The sequence below is a fragment of the Podarcis tiliguerta genome (genome assembly GCF_965153285.1).
Source record: "Podarcis tiliguerta genome assembly, chromosome: 3".
NCBI lineage: Eukaryota > Metazoa > Chordata > Lepidosauria > Squamata > Lacertidae > Podarcis > Podarcis tiliguerta.
In genome coordinates, this window is record NC_139536.1 from 114,952,434 (window position 1) to 114,979,004 (window position 26,571).

The 26,571-nt window shown below is 43.0% G+C and overlaps 1 protein-coding gene across 2 annotated transcripts in view; it reads left to right on the forward strand.

Moving 5' to 3' along the window:
• PKHD1 (PKHD1 ciliary IPT domain containing fibrocystin/polyductin) overlaps positions 1-26,571 on the forward strand; it is a 240,228-nt gene that overhangs the window by 38,471 nt on the left and 175,186 nt on the right. For both annotated transcript variants that reach the window (XM_083435262.1, XM_083435263.1), the window contains 14 exons: positions 342-431; positions 2,537-2,627; positions 3,738-3,876; positions 3,960-4,096; positions 4,933-5,117; positions 6,855-6,977; positions 7,400-7,505; positions 8,935-9,213; positions 11,102-11,232; positions 12,941-13,076; positions 16,103-16,298; positions 17,171-17,238; positions 17,553-19,181; positions 20,128-20,268. In XM_083435262.1, the coding sequence (XP_083291388.1) occupies positions 342-431; positions 2,537-2,627; positions 3,738-3,876; positions 3,960-4,096; positions 4,933-5,117; positions 6,855-6,977; positions 7,400-7,505; positions 8,935-9,213; positions 11,102-11,232; positions 12,941-13,076; positions 16,103-16,298; positions 17,171-17,238; positions 17,553-19,181; positions 20,128-20,268 (3,451 nt within the window). The remainder of the gene's footprint in view (positions 1-341; positions 432-2,536; positions 2,628-3,737; positions 3,877-3,959; positions 4,097-4,932; positions 5,118-6,854; positions 6,978-7,399; positions 7,506-8,934; positions 9,214-11,101; positions 11,233-12,940; positions 13,077-16,102; positions 16,299-17,170; positions 17,239-17,552; positions 19,182-20,127; positions 20,269-26,571) is intronic.

Sequence of the window (26,571 nt, forward strand, 5' to 3'; positions counted from 1 at the left end):
GAAGAACTAGGGATTTGATGGGATTATCACATTCATAACTAGTATTTCTTTGTGCTGGGATTCATGGCTGGCCTGAATTACATAATAACCACTGACTTAATTCTAGAAGTGCTTTTTCAGTGGCTGCTAAATAGAATGGGTCTACAGATTTTATGGAGTTAATTTTCAATGACAGAGATCACATTGATCTTGTAGTTAAGGTGAATGCTGGGAACTCTAAGTGACAACCGTGAAAGGTGGTCCCAACTCTACAATGCTATGAAATAATTATTTCAAGTTTCCATATTAGTACCACTGGGAAATAACTACTCATACTTTGCAAGCGTCTTTCTGCTTCATAGATGCTGATACTATCTGGTACAGGATGGTTCAGACTTGCCTGGGACAATGTCACCACCAACCTTATGTCAACAAATATTACAGCTGAACAAGTAAGTCAAATTACCGCTGCAGGCCAATAAATCCTTTTGGTTATAGAATCATTGGGAGGGTATTACAAGATACTTTCTGAGCGTTATTTATCAGCATGGAGAAATTTTCAATATCCATCTATGTATGGGCCAATCTAGTTCTGTATTCTTGACCTTCAACGACAGTGGATCTCTTGGGTTTCAGGCAGGAGTCTTTGCAAGCCTACCTGGAGATGCTGGGGATTAAACATGGGATTTTCTGGCTCTTCTGAATGTAATAAACTCAGGACCAATAAATTAAGGGTCAGGAAAATATTGTGATATGAAATGTGATTTTCAACATGGAATATTGGGGAAGGTCACGGCTCAGTGGTAGGACACATGTTTTGCATGCAAAAGACTTCAGCTTCAATCCCTAACCTCTCCAGGTAAGGCCGGGACTGTCCTATGTCTGAAACCCTAGAGAGCTACAACCAGTCAGAGTAGACGATAGGGGGGTAGATGGACCAATGGTCTGATTTGCTTTATGGCATCTTCTGGTCTTCTTGCAAACATTTCTAAGATCATGGTCTTTCCAGTGAGTGGCTCTTGTCCAGGTTTGTTAATTGTCTTACTTTAAATGTTGTGAGGATTGTGTGTGAAGTGAAGGCATGAGTTGGTAATGCAGGTGAGCTGTGCACAAGCAAGCTGCCAGCTAGCTCTGCCAAGGCTCTTTTTATTAGCACAATATGCAAAGCCAGTCAGATACATTTTGGACTGTGCCCTTTACATCTTCCAATCACGTGATCATGGGGTGGTACAAAGTTATTTTGGCACCTGTTTCCACTGCATCACTTTCCCAATGAACAATGTATGACGAAGGAGACAAAGGTCACAGACAGGGCATAGCAGACTACAGGTTAGATAGAGGGCATGATGTTCAGACAGCTGAGGTTTGTCTGCAGGTGGAAGTGTGCGCCACACCTGGCAGTCATTCCTTCAGTATGCCCTTTTAAAATGTGTTTTTTGGGGGTGGGGAGTTTTTGGGTTGTTCTTTTTATTTTGATTATATATTTTGTGGTTTTCTATTCTCTGGGTATATAAATTCAATAAATAATAATAATAATAATAATTTATTTTATTTTAAAAAATATTTCAAAAACTGTAATAAAATTGTGGTTTTCTGATGCAACGTTACATAGAAGAACAGTACAATTCTTGTCAAGTGCAAAAGCTCTTATGGGTGATAAGAGCAAAGCACAATTTAAAATTTTGTTTCAGGAATGGCTGGCTGTACAATCAATACATGAATATTTTCCAAAAGCTAAATTACCAGAAACTTCTAAATTGCTAGAAAATATAATTCATTTTTGTCATTGTTATATGAGAAATTGTAAAAAAAATGCAGAATACACAGATTTCTCTTGGATTGTGAAAATAAACTATGGTACAGTGGTGCCTCACAAGACGAAAAGAATCCGTTCCGCGAGTCTTTTCGTCTTGCGGTTTTTTCGTCTTGCGAAGCAAGCCCATTGACGGAGTAGCGCTATTAGCGCTATTGACATTTTAAGGGCTAAAAACGGCTTTTTAAGGCTTGGGGGATTAGCGGTTTTGCTGCTAAAATGCTTTTAGCAGCTTAGCGATTCAGAAAAAGGGGTTTTGGAGCGAAAAAACCCCCTGAAAATTTTCGTCAATTTTCGTCTTGCGAAGCAAGCCCATAGGGAAATTCGTCTTGCGAAGCGCCTCTGCAGACGGAAAACCCTTTCGTCTTGCGGGTTTTCCGTCTTGCGAGGCATTCGTCTTGTGGGGCACCATGTATTTGTTATGCCTCTTAGGTTATGATTTTCTATGTGACGAGTTTCCCTACAAATCACACTTTCTATTGAAATAATGGGTATGCAAAGTACACTCACCTTTTAAAACCCAATAAATGTAGAGCAAAAGACATTGTATGTTTTGGTCTCTGAAACTGTATTCACATGTTCAAATGAAGACGCTTAGGGTTATTTCTTTAAAAAACAACAACCTTAAAAGGCATTGTCTCCTAGTTTTAACCCTTACCCCCATTCTGTTACCCCTATCTAAATTCACCTCTGCGCATGGCTTTGCTCTTATTTGCTCTTCCGTTCCTCTTTTAATATCTGCAGCTCCAGAGAGAGATAGAGGATCTTCTTTCTTTAAAATGTGAAACACAGCCATCATCTGCCAAAATTATTCTGCGGGAAGGATTTGAGCAAGGTAACATTGTCTTTTTACATTCAAAATATCTTTATGTCAGCAGAATACTTTAGTGCAGGCGTAGGCAAACTCGGCCCTCCAGATGTTTTGGGACTACAACTCCCATCACCCCTGACCACTGGGCCTGTTAGCTAGGGATGATGGGAGTTGTAGTCCCAAAACATCTGGAGGGCCGCAGTTGCCAATGCCTGCTTTAGTGGCTCTGTTAGAATCTGTGAGGCTGCTCCAAAAACCTTCTGAGCACTCAGAATTCAGGCAGGATGAAAAGGCGGAGGAGAATACACATTTGAATTTATAAGAGCTCTCCATTCACTGGTAGCTCGTGTTAGTCAGGTCCATAAATATTCATTCCTAATATATTATGGACATTAAGAGATATCTGCGGTGTGTCTCTTTTGTTCTGTGTACTTTTCACGCAGTGCCCTTTCTTTCCCATTGCCTCTATGGTTTGTACCACTGTATGTGTGGCAAAATCAGTGCATTTCATAATGTTGTAACTTAATATGCTCACCCATATCCTAATAGTGGGTTAGGGGAGCTGAAAATAATACCAGTCTTTTTCACACCTGCCCTTGTGGAAGGTTCAGCTCTTTCAGGCTAAAAAGTCTCAATTGATATCTGTTTATGATGACGCAAAAGGATTCGCTGATTCCTTCTTTGTTAGGCATTCTTTATTTTTTCATGATTTGGGGTGGAAATGACATTGGGCAGGATCACGACATAAGGGGTGACCCCCCCCCAATAAGGGGACTGAGGAGGGGTCTGTCCTTGCATCAACCCCTCCTCCTGGTTGCCCAGAGGGACCTGGAAGCCTGGCCGGCACCATGTTGGGGTCCAACACTGGCAAACTCCCATGGGTGCTTTGGGTGTTTCCTAGCTGATGGCAGGAATAGCATTCCAACAGCAAGGACTGTGTGGAACTGAGATCTGATCCTTTCCCTACCCCACTGCTGCATAAACCAAATGAAGTCATAGCTTGTTCCAGTGTACGAATGTGTGTTTGCCATGCTTATTCCTAGTGTGCTCATGAACCACAACCTGAGACTGCCACAGGAAGTGAGACTCTTGGTTCCGTCCCCTGATATTATCCAAAAACGATTTCCTTTTCAGTTTTTCAAAGAGAGCCAAAGCCGGTTTGTCCTCATGGGAATCTTGTGGAATCCGTGTCAGTGGTTGGTGCTTCGCCTGTATATAACGTGTCCTTCTTAATGGCAGACTATTGCAAGACTCTACCTCTTTTCTCGTTGAGGTAGGAATTGGTTTCAGAATTGTTCTGCGCCCTCCTGAAATGTTTGAAGCTGTATCTGTTTACATGGTTTCATTCTCACACAGAGGAGCTGTGCCTTGGGAAGCAGCAGGAGGGAACATGGGTGAGGCCCAAATCAATCTGACCGTACACAGAGTGCAGGCTGCAAGTCCACCTCTTGGAGGAACCTTTCAAATCCATCTGCCCAATATTGTGATACCAGGTAAACTGAGGCTATGCAGCCTCTATCTTTGGAAGTTATAGGAAGAAGTCATGGCTAGCTTTTGATTTATTTCTTGACCTGTTACTTCTGATTATGCTCTCTACACATTATTATTCACTAATATTTCCCTGCAATACTGCATTTGTCCCTTGCTTATTGAATCACTTATTTTGTCTTGTTTGAACTGTTTATTTTAAAAAAATGTTTTGTATTTGGACAATAGGTTAATGCCTATTGTGAGCCACGTTGGGCACAGTGGCATAGAAATCAGCTAAACTTAAACTTGATAGATGCCGGGTTAAACAGATCACAAAGGTTTCTCTTCCATGCATTTAAATATGAAACTATTCTAGTCATGTCACAAAGGGAGGTTAGGGATTAGATTTTGGTTTAAAAAGGAACCCTTTCCCCGCTGCTCTGTGACTTACCTTCATCCAGCCTCTGTCTTCAAGTAATTTTCTCTCAGGATCACTTCTGGTTTCAGAGTTCCTGTTGGGAGAACACACCTTGGAGCATGGGAACTAAGGGAAAAATAAGCTTTGTGGGACAGGGAATGTGTTCCTCAACTGCACATCCCCCTTGCTAGAGAGCTTCTCTCTAGCCATTCCCTGATTGAGAGAATTCCATACCTAAAACACATGTCTAGATTAGCCCTAAAGAGCTGTATTGCTGCTGATACACCAAAAAAAGCCCTGTCAATATGCTAAACACATCAACCTGCCTCATGCAATATGTTCACATTTCATGAAACCTGCACTTCATTGTTTAATCACATATTCTTCTTCTAAGGTTTCTTGGTTACTGACTTAGGTTACTTTATATAATCCTTTCCCCAGGCATTCCAGTATCCATCTCTGCCCATCACCTCCGCAAGCTCCTGCAAGCCTACAGTGATAATTTCACAGCTCAGTATGTGAATGCCAGTGACTTTTCGGTGTCTAAGGACGCAAGCAATTGTTATCAAAGTATATGGACACTGACCTGGACCTCAATGATTGGTGATTTACCCAATTTCATCAGTGTAAGACAATCTTTTAAATATATCCAATTGACTGCTCAGTATTTCTTTATATTCAAGATTAATTCATTCACAGTTTCTGCCTATACATGTGCTCTTGCCCTGGACCTTTATTACTTCAATCCAGAATTTATTTATCCTTGATCTCATCCCCTTTTGCCTTGTTATTTTCTATGCTTGTAAATGTCTTGTACAACCAGAATGCATCTATAGTGCTTTGCTCCCATGGCAGGAGAGGGAACTCAAACAATCAGGCAATTACCGTATTTTTTGCTCTATAAGACTCACTTTTCCCCTCCTAAAAAGTAAGGGGAAATGTGTGTGCGTCTTATGGAGTGAATGCAGGCTGCGCAGCTACCGCAGAAGCCAGAACAGCAAGAGGGATTGCTGCTTTCACTGCGCAGCGATCCCTCTTGCTGTTCCGGCTTCTGAGATTCAGAATATTTTTTTTCTTGTTTCCCTCCTCCAAAAACTAGGTGTGTCTTGTGGTCTGGTGCATCTTATAGAGCGAAAAATACGGTACTTGGTGCAGTCCTTTCCTAGCCTCTGAGATGGTCTTTATTCTTCATGTGACCTTGCTGCCTCAGAATGCACACGGCCAGCGGTGGTGCACCTGCCCACTTATAAAAACCTTCCAAACTGGAGAGACCCTCAGACATGGAGGCATGGCTGTACTATGGCTATACTATGGCTGTACTTGAACTGGCTTTGAGGCAGCCTCATCCTTTCCACCTGTGCTTTCTTTCCGTCGGTATTTTATTTTACCCTGCTTTTCATCTAGAAATTGTGTCCCAAAGAAGCTCACAACATTTAAAAAGTAATGCAAAATATCATTAAAGCACAAGATGTAGCTTTTTCCAAGTTTCATGAGATTGCGACTCATTATTGTTGGGATGTGAATAGTTACTAGGAGAGGATATATTTATTAGATATTATCCTTTCTTCCTTGTGTGTGTGAGTTCAGCAGAGTGTCATCCCTTTGCAGCTTAAAAGGAAGCTTAGGTAGGTAGTTTTAGCCTTTTAGTTTAAGTAATCCAGGATGCTTTAAGGCAGACTGGATTTCCCTTTTCTGCCCCTTAAAATAACAATTGCACAAACAGTCTTGTAAAAGATAGAAACAACATTTGCACACTCAGAAGAGGAACACATACAGCAGCTTTCTTCAGGCAGGCTTACAATGGTAATTCAGTCATGAACACATACTTAAGTCTAGCTTAAAATGTAGTAGATGTTCTTGCATTGATGGCACAGCGGCAAGAGATGGAAACAGAGTCAGAGGGCGCGTAAGGGCACAGTGTGAGTGTTTCTCACAGAGTTTTGTCTAGCAAGTTTACAGGAAAACTGTGAGCTTCAGCTCCTCTCATGTGCCTAGCTAGCAAAACAGGAATTGTTGGTTTGGCTGTACTTTAAATATCCCAGAATCATGACTCCTCCCCAGACCCCCACATTTTAAACAGTGCTACTTTACAGAATGCCTTCCTTTCCCTTTCCCTGAGGGAAGGGTGAAGGTGATCCACCAGTCAAGAAGAGGGGGTGGCAGAAGAGGCAGCTGAACTTGGACCAGCTCCATGAAGCCAGAAAATATGGGCGACTGACTGAGAGGGAGGGAGGGTAAAAATAGGAATTTGTTTGCATGGGTCCCTGTGTGTCCATTATTGGAGTTCTAGTGATAACCAGTTTAGTCTAGCAAACTATTCCCATGTTTGGATACATAAGATGGTTTTTGTTTTTCCCTTCAAGGTGTCTGCTGAAAACCTCACTGGTTTGCGCCCAGCTATTACACACCGTGTAGTTTTTGATGGTGGTGTTTTTATTGGTCCAATATTTGGAGACATGCTTGCTACCCCAAATAACTTTACACAGGTATGAAGTGGACAGACACCATATCTCATGAAAGTTGAGTGTTTTAACGTATCACAGAACTGACCATGAATTACCTTGCTGTGGATATTCTCATTTTGTGAAAATTGGTAGACACTAGAGCATCCTACAGGCATCCAAAAAAACATGTGAGATCTCCAACTGGGGAGGTGGTGGTGGGATGTGCCCTTCTGCTGCCCTTGCCACTCATGTCCCTGATTGTCCTGGGTTCCACTAGGCCACACCTAACTTTCTTGCTTTAAGTGAGAAGATCTGAAGGGGGCTTCTAACCATTTGTGTTTCTTATCAGGAGGAGTTATCTATGCACATTCAGTAGAATGCACTTAGAAGCTTCCATTAAAAAAATGAATTCTTTCATCCGGAAATGACACAGAAGTATCTAATAATTTCCTTTGACTTTCTAGGTTGTGGTTACAGTGAATGATATTCCAGCAAACTGTTCCGGTTCATGTACATTTCAATATCTCTGGGAATTGACCCCTTTGGTCAGTAATGTTGAATATTTTATAGGTAATGCTATAAGTCCCTCCCCTTAATAACCTTTCTTATAGTATTTCTTTTAATATCTTTGACGTCATGGTTCTTTTGATTGTAGAATCAGCCTTCACCACTTATTAAAGCAAGCTGAGGTTGGGGGGGGGGGGCACAACTAAATGGCTCCAAGCTTTGGTGATGAACATACCTTTGCATGAAGGGATAGGACCTGCCACTTTGAAGGAGGCAGTAGAGTAGTCTCTTCCCAAAACAAAATAATCACACCCTGAGTTGTAAATGCAGCCCCCTTTGAGCAGCTGCAGTCATTTCTTATCTACAACCATTCCAATCTGGATTCAGGCCAGAGTTTATGACCAAACTTGCTTTTGTTGCCCTGGTGGGATAGCCTTTACCCAGGAGATGGATAGCTGGGCATGCCCTTGCAATTTCTGCTTAATCTCTCAGTTTTTGCTGCCATTCAGCACAGTATCTTCCTGGACCATCTCCAGCAGATGTGCATCAGGCTCACCTTTCCTCAGTGGTTCTGGTTCTATCACTGGGAGTGGTTCTACATGACCACCTCCTAACTTTGTCTGGGTTTTTTGCATCTTGAGGCCCCAAGCCAGCCCCCCATTAAATAACTACACACGGACACAGAATTAAGGTTGATGGGTAACATTAAGGCCACAACTTTATTGATTGCAAATTAAATGTGAGTGCTATTGCCATAGGCACTGGCTGAAGTCTGTAATGGACTACTGCCCCAGTTGACAGAGTCTATGTAGGTAAACCCATTGGGGCAGCAACATTGGGGTTTTGCCTGACAGAAGCTTACTGCGAGGTTCCTGTGATGGCCCTAGCCCTTCAAGCGGACTTCGGGCGAGATCTGGGACCCCCAGATTCCTTTAATGGAATACCTTTTGATCATTGAGGGGCAGGTGAGGGCCACACCTCTCCTCCACACACAAAATTAAGCCAATGCCTAAACGCCAAACCTGGAAAGTTGTGAAGATTGCTAAGAGGGTAGGCAAAAAACCAAGTGGCCAGTGCCAATTTGCCAAATGGATAAAAATTCCTACCCTGCCCCTGTCCCAAGACAGGCGACTCACGCAAAGTCCAAAGCAAGGACAATAACGTATACTAAGAGCAGGAGGGCGGGTATTCAGCAGCGCCAATCAAGTGCCTAGGGCACTCTTGCGCTGATGCTTATATAATCCTTTAACCACACCCACCCCTTTCCTGATTGGCTGTGACCCGTGATGCATATTTAGAGAAATGAAACTTAGACCTAGAAACGAAATCTACTTAGTCAGGGGTGTGTCCAGGGGCCCAGTCGCTTTCTGAGGACGATCCCATTTTTCTTTCTTTTTTTGTAAGAAAGAAATGGTAAAATCTTGAGATTTATTTTAATAATAAAAATGATATGTTATTGATACTTTGTACAACTCTGAACTTACTCTTTCAGATGATGGAGTTCATTTAGTCATTAATATCACAGGTTCTGGCCTGAGTTCAAATAGTAGTTCTTTGCTCATAGAAGTGAACCACACACGCTGTGAAGTCCTGAGTTCAAATCACACTAATGCTGTTTGCCAGATGAACTTGTTGCCGGTTGGCTTGTATATACTGACAGTACTGGTGAGACCCCATGGGTTTGCAGTCAATGCCAGTAGAAAAGGTGACATCTTCCTGAGGATTACACCTAGATTGACTTCTGTTGAACCTCCTACCGCTTCAGAAATTGGTATGTATGATTCGCTTGCACTTTCTGTAAGCATATCATAGAGCCTGTTTTACACGTTTACTTCAACTGCTCTTCTTCCAACTCCAAAGGCTGGAAAACAAAGAATCAGGGAGAGATCTAATGATGTTATTTTTTGTGCGAAAAATAATTCTTTATTGAAATTCATTAATATCAATACAGATTTAACTTCACACATACACATACATACAAAGAAAAATATATATTATTAAATTAATTTACCATAAGGTATTAATTTAAACTGTTAGTTCCGCTTAGATTTCAGCTAAGCTAAGATCAAATAATAAAGTAAAATAAAGTAACATGTAACAAAATAAAGTAAAATAAAATAAATGTAGACTTCCCATCATTTCCTGATATTGTTGACCTTTATGATTTTGTATGTACTTATAATTATTACCTTAGATTTAATATACTTTCTAATACTTTCTTACAACATATTGCACCGATTTTCTTTATTTCTTAATATTTTATGTACACAAGGGTCATTCAAACACTGCTATAGATAATATGTCGCTGTTATTTTTTTGTAAGTGTCTCTTACATTTCCCATTTTTGAGAAAATGATTGTTTTGTGTTACCTCTTATCCTATTTGTTTATTGAGCCATTTCCACATAGTCTAATGATTTATTTTGCCATTCTGTTAGCGTTGGTATCTTTCCCCCCTTCCAATTAGATGCTATTAATAGACGGGCAGCCACTGTTGCATATAAAAAAGATTTCTCTTATATTTTTCGGGATATCTCTGCTTAAAATTCCCAATGGAAAAGCTTCTGGTTTCTTTAAGAATGTTAATTTAAACTTTTTTTTCATCTCATCATAAACAATATTCCAGAAGTCCTTGACCTCTCTGCATGTCCACCACATATGGAAAAAAATCTCCAACTTTTTCTCCGCACTTCCAACACTTATTCAAACTATTTTTATACATCTTGGAGAGTTTTGATGGTGTAAGTAAGGTACCACCAAATTTTCATCATATTTTCTTTAATGGTGTAACATGCAGTAAAGTTCATGCTAGTTTTCCAGAGTGTTTCCCATTCTCTCATCCTAATAGGACGTCCAATATCCTGCATCCACCTGATCATTGCCGCCTTCACCTCCTCCTCCTTGACTTCCCAGTCAAAGAGGAGTCGGTACATCCTAGAGATAATCTTGGTGTCATTATTTAACAGCTCTATTTCAAATTTAGAGGTCTCATTGGCAAATCTATTTTTTTGGTCCTGTCTGAATGTCTCAAAGAGTTGATGATACGCTAGCTAAGAGAGATTGAACAGATGCTTTAAAACCTTTGGAATAACCTAGGTCCATTTAAGGTTATTTATTTTTTTGCTTTCAAGTTTCCTTTAAAAGCCTTTCTTAATATCCCTGCTAGGAGATGGCAAACTGAGGGCAGTTCCAGACTGATGCTAATTTTGATGGGATTCAGTCACCGACCAGCATACTCAGGCTAGACAATGAAAAGTTGATTTGGAGCTCTTGCACAACAAACCTACTCCCCACCCCCCAAATTGCACTTTTTGTGATGAGGAAAGTGACACAAAACAGCACTGGAAAATGTGGAATAACATTTGTTTGATGCAGTCAGTGTTGTCTAACCTCTCTACAAACAAATCAGAACGAAAGCACAATAAAAAGTCAACATTGTCTAACCTCCCCGCAAACAAATTAGGAGGCTGTCTTGAAACTATCCGAGGTTTAGGACCATGGGCATATGGAAGGCAAAGGCAGAGGTAAAGAAAAGAATCCAAATTTTCAGATCCTCCTTATCTTTTAAAACATGCACCATTATAGTAGCGGCACACGTATGAATGGTTTTTCAAATGACATTCCTGCATATCTGCTGTAATGAAATCCTGGTTTTTATAGGAGGGATTCCAGTAATCATCACGGGTTCCGGCTTTGATGGGATAATCTTGGTGCAATTTGGTTCCCAATCCTGTCCAATTAATGCCAATACCAGCAATTCAATGAAAATTGAATGCAGGCTTCCTCCTCGGGTAAGTAATACCTTCATTTTTGTTGCAAGTGTTACGGTAAAATCTGGGTGTGAGGCTGCTCTGCCACCCAGCTTGTCGGACTAAGTCCGCGGGTCCCTGCGGAGGAAAATGAGTTCAGCCGGAGACAGGAGCAAACTGCAGAAGATCCATGTTTATTGCGCAACAGGTTCAAGGCGAGATTGAACAGCGAGAAAGGGGTGACATGAACTTTTGAAACTTCCCTCCATGTCCCAGAATACAGTGCAAAATACATCCCAGTTACATCATGAATACATTAAGAAGAGGTTGGGTTACACAGATTACATCATGAATACATTAAGAAGAGGTTGGGTTACACAGGATTAACATATGGAGGAGGGAGGGGGGAATATGCAGAGCTGGAGATATGCGCAGATAAGCACATCCTGAGTACCGGTGATGAGAAGACAATGGTCCATGTATGCATAGTCTGCCACCTGGCATTGCTCAGAGGAAAGGCTTGGCAGAGTGATTTGACAGGATTAGCGTCTTGACACCTTGCTTGAGGGATTATGGAGGACAGGGGAGGTGTCATGGAGTCCTAGAGAAATTGAGCAAATTGGCACGTTGATTTTCTATGAATTTTATAGATTTTAGTCCCTTTTGACATTGACAATTGGAAATAAATGGATATATTGTAGCGAAGAAGGAGGTGAAGAAGACATGCCCCCCCTTCCGTATCACAAGAGAAGGCAAAATTCATCTAAGCCCTCCCCTCCAACTTTCCCTTGTACAACATGAAATGCATGCATTATTCCTGTGGTGGGTTCATCTGAGTTCAGTTATTCTCTATAAGTTATTTTCAGCAAATACTATTTCACAAGAAGTACAGCTGGATGTTAAGGTATCCCCCACCTCATGGCAAATGCTGTGCAGGAGCTAAAAATCAGAGGCTTATTAGTAAGTCATTGCCTATTTAACTTATTGGGATGTGGGTAGTGCTGTGGGTTAAACCACAGAGCCTAGGACTTGCTGATCAGAAGGTCGGCGGTTTGAATCCCCGCAACGGGGTGAGCTCCCCTTGCTCGGTCCCTGCTCCTGCCAACCTAAGAGTTCGAAAGCACATCAAAGTGCAAGTAGATAAATATGTACCGCTCCAGCGGGAAGGTAAACAGCATTTCTGTGCGCTGCTCTGGTTCGCCAGAAGCGGCTTAGTCATGCTGGCCACATGACCCGGAAGCTGGCCAGTAAAGCAAGATGAGCGCCACAACCCCAGAGTCAGCCACGACTGGACCTAATGGTCAGGTTTTCCTTTACCCTTTACCTTTATTTAACTTATTGTACAATGATATACATTTCTGCTCAGAAGTAGGTCCCTTTGCAAAGTATTCAACTAAATAGTTCTGTGAGCTGAATGACTTCTGCTTCCACAGTGACACCCCCCTGGTGCCCTAAATCTGACATTTGCCCCCAACCCTCCATCTTGCTATAGTGCAGGTTGTGCATGAGGCGAGAAGAGAGGTGAACGTCCCATTGTGCAAGCATTCATGCAATTACCCAGTTGAATGCCCCTGTACAATGGTTTAGGAGCAACAGGATCCTTATTACAGGAGGGATGAGTGGCTGTCATGTAGTGTAAAAGTGCTAACTGAATATTACCTCAAACCTACTACCTTTCATTTTCCCTGGAGGAAATGGCTTACTAGTGCACAGTCCCTATGGTTACTCATGTTCTGTTCGTTCCTTCTAGAGTGGAGAAGACTATACTGCCCATCTCATGCTGGTTAATGAGCACGGGCCTGCGGTCTTTGCCAATGCATTCACATATGATCCATCACTAAATCCACTCATTTTGTCACTGAGCAGAAACAGAAGCAGCATAGCAGGTAAAAGGGGCAAAAATCCCTGAACATTGTTGTTGTCATCTCCTCCTCCTCCTCCTCCTCCTCCTCCTCCTCCTCCTCCTCCTCCCTCTCCCTCTTCCTCTTCTTCCATTTTTCCAATGTTTAGGTATTTTAAAATGTCACTGGCTGCATGTGACATGTTTTAGAAGTGGTGATTCATATAAACAAACTGCTCCTGGTGCTTATGTATGTCAGTGGGGAAACAGGCGCCTGCCCCAAGCAGCTTCTTATGGAAATAATAATAGAATGAACTACATTTTCTGAAATGGACCTGAAGACCATACTTGTATTGTCTTAGGTCAGGGGTCAGCAAACTTTTCCAGCAGGGGGCTGGTCCACTGTCCCTCAGACCTTGTAGGGGGCCGGACTATATTTTTTTTTGGGAAAATGAACAAGTTCCTATGCCCCACAAATAACCCAGAGATGCATTTTAAATAAAAACACACATTCTGCTCATGTAAAAACACCAGGCAGGCCCCACAAATAACCCAGAGATGCATTTTAAATAAAAGGGCACATTCTACTCATGTAAAAACACGCTGATTCCTGGACTATCCGCAGGCCGGATTTAGAAGGTGATTGGGCTGGATCTGCCCCCCGGGCCTTAGTTTGCCTACCTTTGTCTAAGGTCTTCTACTCGTCCTGTGCCTAGAAAGCATGGGTCCAAGCAATTTTCCTATTCTCCCATGCTTTCTAGGCAAGGGTCCCAGTGGTTTTGCCTTTGCCCTGTTGCTTTAGCCCATGAAACATGCTCTTTAGTGCTAAATCGGAGCAAACTTCAATCTGTAATGAACCCACTTGCTGTTTGCTCCAATTTAGCAGTAAACGGAGAGTTTTCCCAGGGGAAAGCAGCGGAGAAGCAGAAGTGTGGATGAGGACTTACTGTCATGGGCTGGTATAAACGCATTCATACTCAAAGCTGGCAGATTAGCTTGTTCATCTTACTATTTAAAATATAGGTAAGGAGATTGTGGACCCCGCTGCTCTGCTCCTTGTTCAATATCCTGGCATGTTGCTGAAGCCTGAGGACACACACATGGCTCATGTAGTTCACCTTGGGAAGAAAATCCCACAGGCCCTCTCAATAGTTTGCGAGTGCAGAATAGTCCTTGAGTAGCAATGGAGTGAAATGATTGATAAGAGCCAGCAAAGCAAGGAGATTAAATCTATTGATGACTATTAACTAAGTAGCACCTCCATATCAATGGCAGCTTACATCTGAATACTGATTTTACATATATGTTAATGAGGTCTGAACTGGTGGTGACTGACTAGGGCAGAGGTCAGCAACCTAAGGCCCGTGACTCACAAGTGGCCCACGCGGGTTGTTTAACTGGCCCCCAAGCCGCCCCCTGAATTTACCCGCCAGCTCAATGAGTCCCTGTATGCTGCGCTAAAGCGGCGCAGCGCCGGCGCCGAAATCGCATCTGCGCAGACGCAGGCATTCGCTGTCACACGCGCGATCCAGCCCATGGAGGGATCTCTGCTGGAGTAAACCCGCCCAGGCAAGGTGAACCTTGCTGACCCCTGGACTAGGGTCATAGTAGATAGACAGCAGAATGAAAATGGTGACTCAATGAACAGCAGCTGAGAAAAAAACAACTTCTATGTTAGATATCCTTAGGACAGGGACTCAAAACAGAACTGCCAATATCATGATGCCATTATACAACTCTATCGTCCAGTCACTCTTGGGATTGTAAATTGTAAAGTTCTGGTCACCTCAAAAAGACTATTGTAGAGCTGGAAAAGGTACAGAAACAGAGCAACCAAAAGGACCAAGGGGATGGAGCAACTCCCATATGAGGAAATGTTTGGAGCTTTTTAATTTGGAGAAAAGGTGAGTGGAAAGGGAGGTGCTTGCTGGTATGGAGAAAGTGGCTAGTGAAAAGTCCCCATCCCCCCCCCCCGGTCTCTCGTAATGCAATAACTTGGGGCCATCAAATGAAGCTAAATGTTGGAAGAATCAGGGCAGACAAATGAAAGTACAGTGGTACCTTGGGTTACAAACACCTCAAGTTACAGAGTCTGCTAACCCGGAAGTAGTACCTTGGGTTAATAACTTTACGTCAGGATGAGAACAGAAGTTGCATGGCGGTGGTGTGGCTGCCCCATTAGCTAAAGTGGTACCTCAGGTAAAGAACAGTTTCAGGTTAAGAATGGACCTCCAGAAAGAATTAAGTTCGTAACCAGAGGTACCACTGTAATTCACACAGCAGAGCAGTTAGATAGTAGAATTCGCTTCCTCCACTTGGATGGCTTTGAAAGAGGATTGAATACATTGAAAGAGGATAAGTCTATCAATGGCAACCAGCCACTGTGAGAATGGGAGTCTGGACTAGATGGGCCTTAGATCTAGGGAGAAGAGTTGATGGAAGAAGACTGGAAAAAAATTAAAGTATATTTACAGAAATATTGTAAAATTAATGAATGTTAGAAGAATACTGGAATGTTGCTATATGGTTTTAGCAGAAAGGTGCTAAAGAATTAAGCAAAAACTGATTGTTTGGGCTAAATTGGAAAATATAAAAGTATGATTAGGTGAAGACGAATTAAAGAACAAAAAATTGTGAAAGAGGGAAGGAATTTGCTGAATTAGTTAACTTGAACTAGAATACAAAAAAGGGAGGTGTGAGGAAGTCGAGGAAATAAGTAAATGAAAGATTATGATACGGAATCTGGATGTGTTTTCTTTTTTTCTTTTTATTAGGCTATTTTGATGTACTGTTCTTTTTTCTTTTCTTATTTTTGATGTATTGTTTGTAAAAAATTTTCATTGTGTCTGTTTTTCTTTACACTTTTTTTCTGTAACCAAAAAACTTTTAATAAATATCTTTTTAAAAAAATATAGATGGGCCTTAGATCTGCTCCAGCAGGGCTGTTCTTATAATTCTGAATTCTGCTTAAGATTATTACAGTGGGAGTAGGTCATGCTTTGTTATGGGAGTAGGTCATGCTTTCCACTGTATTAATAGCAGCGTCTGCAAGTTGTCTTTCATTCTCTGCAGGGGGTGAGGTGCTCCACATAGGAATATCATCCCTCACCAATTATACCTGTCTGGACGTGCAGTTCAGAATTCAGGAGTCTGTGGGACAAATCCAAGCACTATCAGATCACGGAATCAGTGTAGTACTGCCTTCTCTGACAAATGGATTATACAGCTTTTCTGTCATTTTCAATAACGTCTCACTAGGCACTAGCGGGTAAGCAAATATAATGTAATTTACTGTGGATTCTTTTAAGGGAATGATAAAAAATGAGACTGTAGTATAATCCCTACCAATGAATATTTGTTGACACGAGAGATCTATGTTGTTTGGGTATTATTTAAAAATGTTTTAGTGTTTTCTTGCTGATCAAACTATTATGAAGGGTTTAATATCATGGTTGCAGGTGTGTGTGTGTACGCATACACACAAACATATATGTATGGGCTGTGGTAAATTATTTTAATTCTTTAGACTGAAGAACTAAAAATTATTCAGACAGGTTCTTCTCAAACAGTAAGAAGATGAGCTCAAAGTAAAAATTTAAAGCCTCCAGACAGCCAGGGCTTGTCCACACTTGCTAGTCTTCTGCCTAGAAAGTATGGGACTGAGAGGTTTTCTGCTTGACTTGTGCTTTCTAGGTAAGGGTCTGAGCAGTTTTTCATTGTCCCACCACTTTCTCTGGAAAAACCGTGGAATCGGAACAAACGTCAGTTGGGTTTTCTACAGATTGCCATTTGTTTCCATCCAGCAGAAAACACCATGTTTTCCCAGGGGAAGCATGAGGCAAGTGGAAGTTTGAGCGAGCCCTTAGTGGCCTCCATGTAGTTTGCTGCCAGAATGTACAGGGCTGTTGGGTCTTCAGCCCAGCAGGGATCACTTGGAGGCACCTACATGCAGCAGTTTGTGACTTGTCCAAAAAAGATGGCAAAAGGCCTCCAAAGATCATGTAAATCACAGCTGCCATGTGCATTAGTCCAACATGGAGGAAAATGAAATTCAATCTTATCAAGCACAGAAATAAGACTCTTTGCATATAAGAAAAAATATACAACTGAATTGTATATGGGTCTCTCTTTTTTTCCTAGAGTGGAGCCATTAATCCATTACGTCACAGAGATCTTCAAAATGGAGCCATGTTGTGGTTCTTTGCTGGGTAAACGCTATCAATGCATCATACATGTTTGTGCAGTAAGACTGTCAAGGATCACAGATAAATTGTTGGAGTAGGAGCTAAAGTTATACAGTACTGTTGTTGAACCTTGTGTGCATGGCAGGGGACAGATTCCCCGCCCCCAACTGTATCCCAATTTGCAGCCCATTTAGTGTGTCCCATAAAATGCAATGGTAGCCGTTTGGGAACTAACTCAGTTCTCATTTGCATAGTTCTACACTGCCTAAGCCTAAATGTAATATTAGACTTTGTAAGTTGGGTTTTAGTGCACTGAGATTTTATTATCTGTTTCCTAGGTGGGACATTGCTCACAATCTCTGGAACAGGCTTTGGCAACAGCCCAGACGTGGTCTCAGTCTTGGTAGACTCACAGCTTTGTCGCGTTACCAGCGTGAACGATGGGAGGATTTTGTGTCAGACTCCACCTGTCACTCAGCTAGCCAATGCCACCTTAGAAGACTTTCCAGCGCAAGTGGAGGTGCTCATAGGCAACAGGTCATCTGTGGACACACCTGCCTTGAGTTTCCCAAAGGAGAATGTTAACTTTCTTTACAAAATGTCTTTGACTCCAGATATTACAGATATTAGAGTAGAAATGCTGAATGATAGTGTACGGCTGAGCATAAAACAGACCAATGTGACCATTTCAGTGGCTATGCTGGGAGATGAGGAATGCCAGCTTGAGGTGGAGAACACCAACCACTCTGCAGTTGGCTTTCAGTGCTCTGTACCCCTAAGCACACTAGAACCCGGACAGTATCTTTTAAGAATTCTGCAGAAGCAGGCGGGCTATGCCAGCATACCAGCAGAGATGCAGCATGTAACGGTACGCCCCCTGATAAAGATGATTTTTCCATCTCGTGGCTCCATATGTGGGGGGCAGCTGCTCACCATATCTGGTGTTTCTTTAAAATCGTGGACAAATTCAGTTTGGGTGAATCTAACAGGCAACTTCACCTGTGAGATCCAGAGTTCAAACGACAGCCTCATAAAATGCGCCCTTTCCCCAGGTGATCCTGTTCTGAATGACTGGCAGCTGCGTGGTGCATCTCAAGTCCTTAGCGTCACAGTGACTGTGAATGGGATCACTAGCCACTGCCTAGGGGGCTGCTCACTTCATCTTCTTGAAGACCTGACCCTTGTTATTGATGCCGTGACCATGACGTGGAACGGGAGGCTCACTTACTTGTTGATCAGAGGCCAGCGGTTAGATAGAGCAGGGGATGAAACCTTGATAGATGTGGATGGTCATCTCCCTTGCAATGTCACAGCTTTGAATGAAACCTGGATCAAGTGCCAGACAGGCAGCCTCAACGCTGGAGAACACAGCATTTCTGTGCTGAGCAGAAGCTGGGGTCAAGCGTGCCTGAGGCAGAAAGGCTCCAGCATTTTCAGAGTTGTTCCCCACGTCCTCCAATTTTACCCCCAGAATTTCAGCGTCAACGGCAGAGGCCTTCTCACACTCGACGGCCTAGCATTACGAGGCAGGAATGAGACCTCCATTCTCATAGGAGAGCTCCACTGTCTCCTTACCAGTGTCACATACTGGGCTCTTCAGTGCCTCACCCCTCCAGGCACTGGGGTTGCCACAGTGCAGCTGAACATAGATGGCGCCTCGTACCATATTGGGGAAATAAACTACAGCGAAGATTCCACACCTGTCTTTCTTTCCCTTCTACCTTCTGTGAATCAGCATCTGACAATCAGGGTGTCACGGATCCGGCAGACAGAAGACATGTATGTTTTCATTGGAGGCTCTTCCTGTGCCAATGTTGTTGGCAACAATACAACTTTGAGCTGCACACTCCCTCAGCTTCCCGCTGGGGAGCATAACGTGACAGGCGGAGATGCCCTCCAAGGCTTGGCTTCCTCCCATTTGGTGTTCCCTTCTGTCCTGATGGTTATGTCTGTAAACAACAGCTTTGGTAAGCAGACTTTCAAGATAATTTTATTTTGACCTTGTTGGAGTGGCGTGGAATGTAGACACGGGACAATGGCAATATATTATAACAACATAGATATGAGAACGCATGGGCTGCAGTCAATGGGTTCCTGCTGTAATTGTGAGACTACTTGTTACCTCTGCTTTTAAAAATCTTTTTCCTGGTAGAGAGAAAGTGTGGAGCTTACAAGAAACGTGTGCTCCTTGCTTAAAGCATACATCCCAATGCTCTCAGGTTTAATACTCTTTCTGCTGAAAGCCTTCTGACTTGCAGTAAATGAACAGTCTTTCCTGCTTTTCTATTGTCTCAGGAAATACTCTAAAGCAAATCTTGAGCAGTTTGTTTCCTGCAGCAGAGACTCTTGCAAATTCTTAAGTTTCAGAAATCCATTACTGACTTTGGAAGAAATGCCCAAACTCCAGTACCTGATCTTCACCACCTCTCTCTTTCTCTCTCTCTCTCTGTCTTGCTTTACTCTTGGCACATTCAGAGGTATGCTATGGTAATAGCAAATGGCCAGCGAAACAATGTATTAACTGTTAAATGAAGGGTATCACAGGACTTTAGTATAGCTCATTAATAGCGATATATTGTAGAAACACATAACTCTGCAGGCGCTGAACTAAAAAACCTCTTTGGATACTAATGGGGTATTTAGTCACTGCCTTGTATTCTGAGGCTATGGTGAAGCCTTCTGTAACCTGCTCAAGAGCTTATCTGTTGTATACTCTTTTTGTGTGTAACCACCTCTGTATGGTTGTGGGATTTCTGTGTGGATATATGGATGGCACAAGAGCTGCCTGTATCTTCATAAACTATCTCCAATGGCTGGGTATTTCATATTTCTGGATTGACTGTTGTTAACAAGAAGATCTCAGCAGCTGGCAATTGTTTAGCTCAATGCAAATTTTCTGTTTTTTCCTTCAAGGTTGCCTAGGTGGTGGAGAAATACACATACATGGGACTGGATTCTCTCCAGGAAATACTTCCGTTACCATCTGTGGTGCTGTCTGTGAGATGCTGGATGTCACACCAACTGATCTGCGATGCTTAGTCCAACCCTTGAATGGTCAGTTCAGCTGTATGGAAAGAGAGATGTGCTTCTTAAAATATAACGAAGGATAACAAGGAGCGGTGTAATGTAGTGCCTTGTAGTGAGTAGAAGCAAATGAAGAATGGTTTTAAAATATGACAGTAAAACATACTGTGCAGCATTGGACAGCTAATACTTCTCCACCTCCTCCTCCTCTTCTGCCCTCTAAATCTGCTCTGGCGGGCTGGGGGAACTCCCAGAACAGGTTTAGGGCATCCACAGAGGATCTACAGGGGAGGAGAGGGGGGCAAGTCCTGTTGTGCAAGCGAAACTCGTTCGCTGTACACATACCTCCCTTAGCACTGCAGTTAATTCCCCCCGTTCTTGTGCTCTTCCCACATCCTTGGACGGTGAGAAGTTCACTTACTCAGGTTTGGTTTTCTTTGGTAGGAGGTCCCTGGAGGTTTATGCTGTTTATTTACAAATGTACAAGTTGAGCATAGGTGGTGGCACAGCTTAAGCACTCCAAGTGGACAGCCAAATCATGCTGCTCCAACATTAGGCCTCCCGAGAGAAACAGACATTGCCACGGAGCACATTTCAGAGCCCAAAACAAGTCTCTTTTCCTTAGTCTACTGTCAGGAGGGGGAGAAAGTCAGCAGTAACTCACAAGGTGTCAGTGAAATTAACTCTTTATTCAAAGAAACAAAGTACAGTGTTACCTCGAGTTGCAAACCCTCCAGGTTACAAACGCTTCAGGTTACAAACGCCACTAACCTGGAAGAGTTACCTCAAGTTGAGAACTTTGTCCCAGGATGAGAACGGAAATTGTGTGCTGGCGGCGCAGTGGCAGCAAGAGGCCCCAATAGCGAAAGCATGCCTCTAATTAAGAGCAGTTTCAGGTTAAGAACGGACCTCCGGAACGAATTAAGTTCGTAACTAGAGGTACCACTGTAGCTCAGTCCTAGTGATCACACCAACTCTTCCCAGTAAGTCTTGCCTCAATGAGGCAGTTGCAAAAATTGTAGGTCCTTGCCTCCCCTCCCCTTGCGAAGGCTTCTCCCCTGGGTCCTTCCCCAGCATCACAAGGCTCCTTCATCTTCTCTCTCTTTGCTCTGCCCTCTTCATTTCTCTGTGTGTTCTGGGAGACCAGTGGCGGAGGGGAGCTGGTCTCAGCAGGAGGGGGAGACCCCCCTGGATTCATCAGCAGCCTGCCTCATCTCTGTCTCCTGGCCCCCCTCCTTTCCTGGACTGTTCTCTGCCAAAGGGTGAGCCATTTTTTAGGTTTCCAGAGGTCTCTCCATCACAACATCCCTTCCATCCCTTTGAGGGCAACTATTGGTTTTTACCTGGTATAGGCATTTCATAAAATTAGCTTAATTTTTACCCCAAGTAATACTAAAGAAAGACTCTGCATGCCTTGTTTCACTAATATGAGTTTTGAAACCTGGAAAATATCCTTCATACGTTCATTTATAGGAATAAGAATGATGGTTTGATTTGTCAACATAGCACCACCTTATAAAAAAGAAATTACCGCAGAGAAGATAATTTTAGTTATTTGTAGATAAAAGACCAGTTACTTACAAAAATAAAATTAACTGAACTACAGTTACAAAAACATAAAAATGAAATATTTAATGTTAAAATTGGTTTGTACACAGGAGAGGGGTTGTTGCCTTTGACTCCTTGCAATACTTTAAATTGCCATTAGATGTCAGCAAATGAACATTTGATTCGATCAATATCCTTTAGTAATTTGACTGGGAAAGTTTGGTTAGATTATGTGCTGCTGATGTGGTATAAAGAATTTTCTCATTGTTTCCGGTTGCTTCAGACTAGAGAATGGAAGGTAGTTGTCACTGTTTTTGCAATTGTAATAAAAGACAGCCCATGAGAAATAGCCTGCGTTTAAGGGACGCGGGTGGTGCTGTGGATAAAACCTCAGCGCCTAGGACTTGCCGATCGTCAGGTCGGCGGTTCGAATCCCCGCGGCGGGGTGTGCTCCCGTTGCTCGGTCCCAGCGCCTGCCAACCTAGCATTTCGAAAGCACGTCAAAGTGCAAGTAGATAAATAGGTACCGCTTTCTAGCGGGAAGGTAAACGGCGTTTCCGTGTGCTGCGCTGGTGCTGGCTCGCCAGATGCAGCTTGTCACGCTGGCCACGTGACCCGGAAGTGTCTTCGGACAGCGTTGGCCCCCGGCCTCTTAAGTGAGATGGGCGCGCGCAACCCCAGAGTCGGACATGACTGGCCCGTATGGGCAGGGGTACCTTTACCTTTAAGCGCATGAATAAAATTTGGCAGCAACAGCTGAGATTTTCAGCATAAACACCCTATGTTACACAACAGCACAGGTAAGCCAGTTCAGAGAGAGACCTGGCAGGAACAGGAAATCACTCTGTGCCACAGGTGAGTATGAAGGAAGGGCAATAGTTGTGTACAAGAGAAAGTGTTGGGAGAGGTTTTGGGTTTATTTTGGGGTATTGGCATCAAAAGGCTTGTATGGATGTTTGCTTACTGCAAGCAGTTGTAGGATATTCCTTCATGGAACTGTTATAAGGTCCCAGAGACTTCAAACTAGGGACTTTGGGAGCAAACCCAAGGCATCTTGCCCTGCGTGCCACTGGGGCAGCTCATGGGGCAAAGGAAACAAGCTGTCACATACAGGTGAGGAAACAAAGAGGTGTTGTGTTGCTGTAGGGTAGGGTTCAAACAGCAAGAAAGGGGGCTTTGCCTGCACATTAGGAAGGACTTCCTGATGGTACGAACTGATTGACGTGGAACAGGCTGCCTCTGAATCTTGATTGCTACAAGCTAAGCAGGTAGAAGATGGGGAAAGAAAGAGTTTGGTGGAGGAATGGAATGGGCAGGTGTGACGACCTCCAGCCAATGATATTGGCAATCTGAAGTATAGGAGAAAAACTAAAGTGATGAGGGGAAAGGTAAGTGAAAGATTTTTGGGAGCAGACTCTGAAATTAACTGAATGTGGTATCAAGGCAGGTGTGCTCAGCAACATGCAACTTTCTCCTGAAGTTGCCCTATTCTTACATGCCATCAGAATTCCTTCCTTTCTGTTCCTTTGTGGCTTCAGAACAATGGGAAGAGGAAATAATTTATTGGGTAAAAATAAATTGATTTAAGGGACAAAAGATAAAAAAGGTTTCCTGGTTGTATGGCTTAGGGAAAAGACGTTTATCCCTCATCTCTCTCTCTCTCTCTCTCTCTCTCTCTCTCTCTCTCTCTCTCACACACACACACACACACACACGTTAGAAAGGAATTACTTTCACTTGCTTTCCAGAACAGTAGCTGTATTGATCTGTTGCACTGTCTCTCGCCCCCTACACCCTTATCTGAAACAGCCATGCTGAAAACTGAAACAAGTTGGACTTTATTTCATGTTAGTTAATACAGAATGCTTTTGGATCTGGCTGTTTCCATTATCAGCTCTGACCTTGAAGGAATGCAGAGAGAAAAAAGATTGCCCACCTCTGGTTTATGTGACCCATTAGCAGAATAGCCAGGGGCAACTGAATGTGTGCCACATACGTAGCAAAAATGTCCCAGCAGTGAGAGGGGTTTGTGTGGCTATCATCAGAACTTTGGTTCTAGACATGAGCTGCAGCGCTTTCAGTTGATTTCCTTAGACAAAGCCCATGGCAAACATTTCTCTTGCTAATCTTTCTAGTGAAGTCAGACGCAGCATTTGGCAGCATTTGTAGGACCGGAGCCTACAAACTAAACATGGAGAGAACACATTGCTATATGCTGATTGTGTGGTATTGGTGCTCCTCAATTTCTTTTTTGCATGAAAATGCATTTTTGGATCTTAGGGCTGTCTATGATGTTTTTGTTAGGACTGAGTGAAAATTCAAGATCTTATTTTTCTTGCAATTTCTTTGCACCTGCAGTTGAAAATGTGTTTTAAAAGTATAGAAACGATATCACGTGTCTGGGACTTAAGAAATATATACAGTTGTACCTCAAAAGTCAAACGGAATCCATTCTGGAAGTCCGTTCGACTTCCAAAACATTCAGAAACCAAGGCGTGGCTTCCGATTGGCTGCAGGAAGCTCCTGCAGCCAATCGGAAGCCCTGTTGGATGTTCTGGTTCCAGAGAACGTTTGCAAACCAGAACACTCGCTTCCAGGTTTGCGGTGTCCGGGAGCCAAAATGTTTGAGTTGCAAGGCGTTCGTCAACCAAGGTGCGACAAGGTGCGACTGTAGTCCAGCTGAACTTGTGGTGAAATGCCAGAGAATTTACTATGGATTACTAGTACTATGGATTACATAAAGAAGGCTGATCGCTGAAGAATTGATGCTTTTGAATTATGGTGCTGGAGGAGACTCTTGAGAGTCCCATGGACTGCAAGAAGATCAAATCTATCCATTCTTAAGGAAATCAGCCCTGAGTGCTCACTGGAAGGACATATCCTGAAGCTGAGGCTCCAAGACTTTGGCCACCTCATGAGAAGAGAAGACTCCCTGGAAAAGACCCTGATATTGGGAAAGATGGAGAGTACAAGGAGAAGGGGACGACAGAGGAAGAGATGGTTGGATAGTGTCTTCGAAGCCACAAACATGAGTCTGACCAAACTGTGGGAGGCAGTGGAAGACAGAAGTGCCTGGCGTGCTCTGGTCCATGGGGTCACGAAGAGTCGGACACGACTAAACGACTAAACAAAAACAACAACAACAACTAGTACTTGCTTCTCATCACTTTCACCCAGTTAGTCTTGTAAATGAAATGAGTGATGGACTGCTGTGTGTGAACATGACCAGTAGCTAAATTCTCAAAAGGGACTTGAGGGGAAAGTTCCTAGAGACACTTTGAGCTGTTTTACATGTTGCAGGCTGAGGGTTCACATTGGGTTTTTTTTTTTTTTTTTTTTTTTTTTTTGCTACTGCCTCTTTTATGGTGTCTTTAACAAGTTGACAGAGGTTTGTTAAACTGGTGAACCTTTTCATGACATGGAAATTTGAAGGGATGTTTGGGGAGAGAAAAATTCCATGTGTTGAAACGTGTGAGCCTGCCCCTGTCAAAGACACCTGAGCTAAGGCAGTGAAAAGGAGGAGGAAGGTATGTGGGTTCAAGGAAGGGCATTGTAAAAAGTCCTTGTCAACTTGGCTCAAGTCTTGTGCGTAAGCCAAGGAAGAGGGACAGGTAAGTTGCATTCCGAGCCACCTTTGCACAGGGCTGTTGGTTAGAGACCTTGCAAGGGTTCAGAGGGTGTGTGACTTTCCTTTCTCTCTCTACCCTGCCCATTCTCTGCAGTGCTGAGATTGCCCTCCCAGAACAGGTATGCCTGGCATCTTTCAGCACCAGACAAAGACATTTGCATTTGCCCAGAGGCTTAAGTCTGTACAGTTATTAAGAGGGCCAACCCAAATGGCAGCAAATAGCAAGCATGTTTTGCTCTTCATCAGGCTGGATGTTAAACACACAGCAGGAGTTGGGAGATGTGGGGAGAGAAACGGCAAGGCTTCAACAGTCGCACTATTTTTTGTATTTTTGTCCCTCCCCGCTGCCCCCAACCCCAAACTCCTATTCTGTGTAGCACCCAGCCCAATGAGCCCCCATATGGGCCACCTGCATAATCCAGGATTGCAGGGGGCTGGACTAGACTGACCCTTGGGGTCCCTTCCGACCCTATACCTCAAAGACATTCCCTGCCTATGGATTTTGGACCTTTTCTCTAATTATGAATATCTGACCAGCTATAATGCATGTACATCTACTAAAACTATTGTGCATATGGCTGTTATCCAAATATCCAAATACTTTATGACCTTAGGTCATGGGTAGGCAAACTAAGGCCCAGGGCTCGGATGCCGCCCAAACGCCTTCTCAATCCGGCCCACGGATGGTCCGGGAATCAGTGTGTTTTTACATGAGTAGAATGTGTCCTTTTATTTAAAATGCATCTCTGGGTTATTTGTGGGGGCTGCCTGGTGTTTTTACATGAGTAGAATGTGTGCTTTTATTTAAAAGGCATCTCTGGGTTATTTGTAGATCATAGGAATTCGTTCATTATTGTTTTTTTCAAAATATAGTCTGGCCCCCCACAAGGTCTGAGGGACAGTGGACTGGCTCCCTGCTGAAAAACTTTGTTGACCCCTGCCTTAGATAATCAGTGACTGAAGGCTGAAGTACTTGTTGTGTTGTTCTTTTTTACACTACAGATTTTTAGAAAGCAAAATTCAGTTGTTAAGGCCACAATTTGAAAGGGGGAAGAGAGGCTTTTTTGCCCTTTCTCCTTATATCACCTTCGTACTATTACCTGCAGCAGTTTTTGTACCCCTATGATGGAAAACAAATTGTTGTTGTTGTTTAGTCG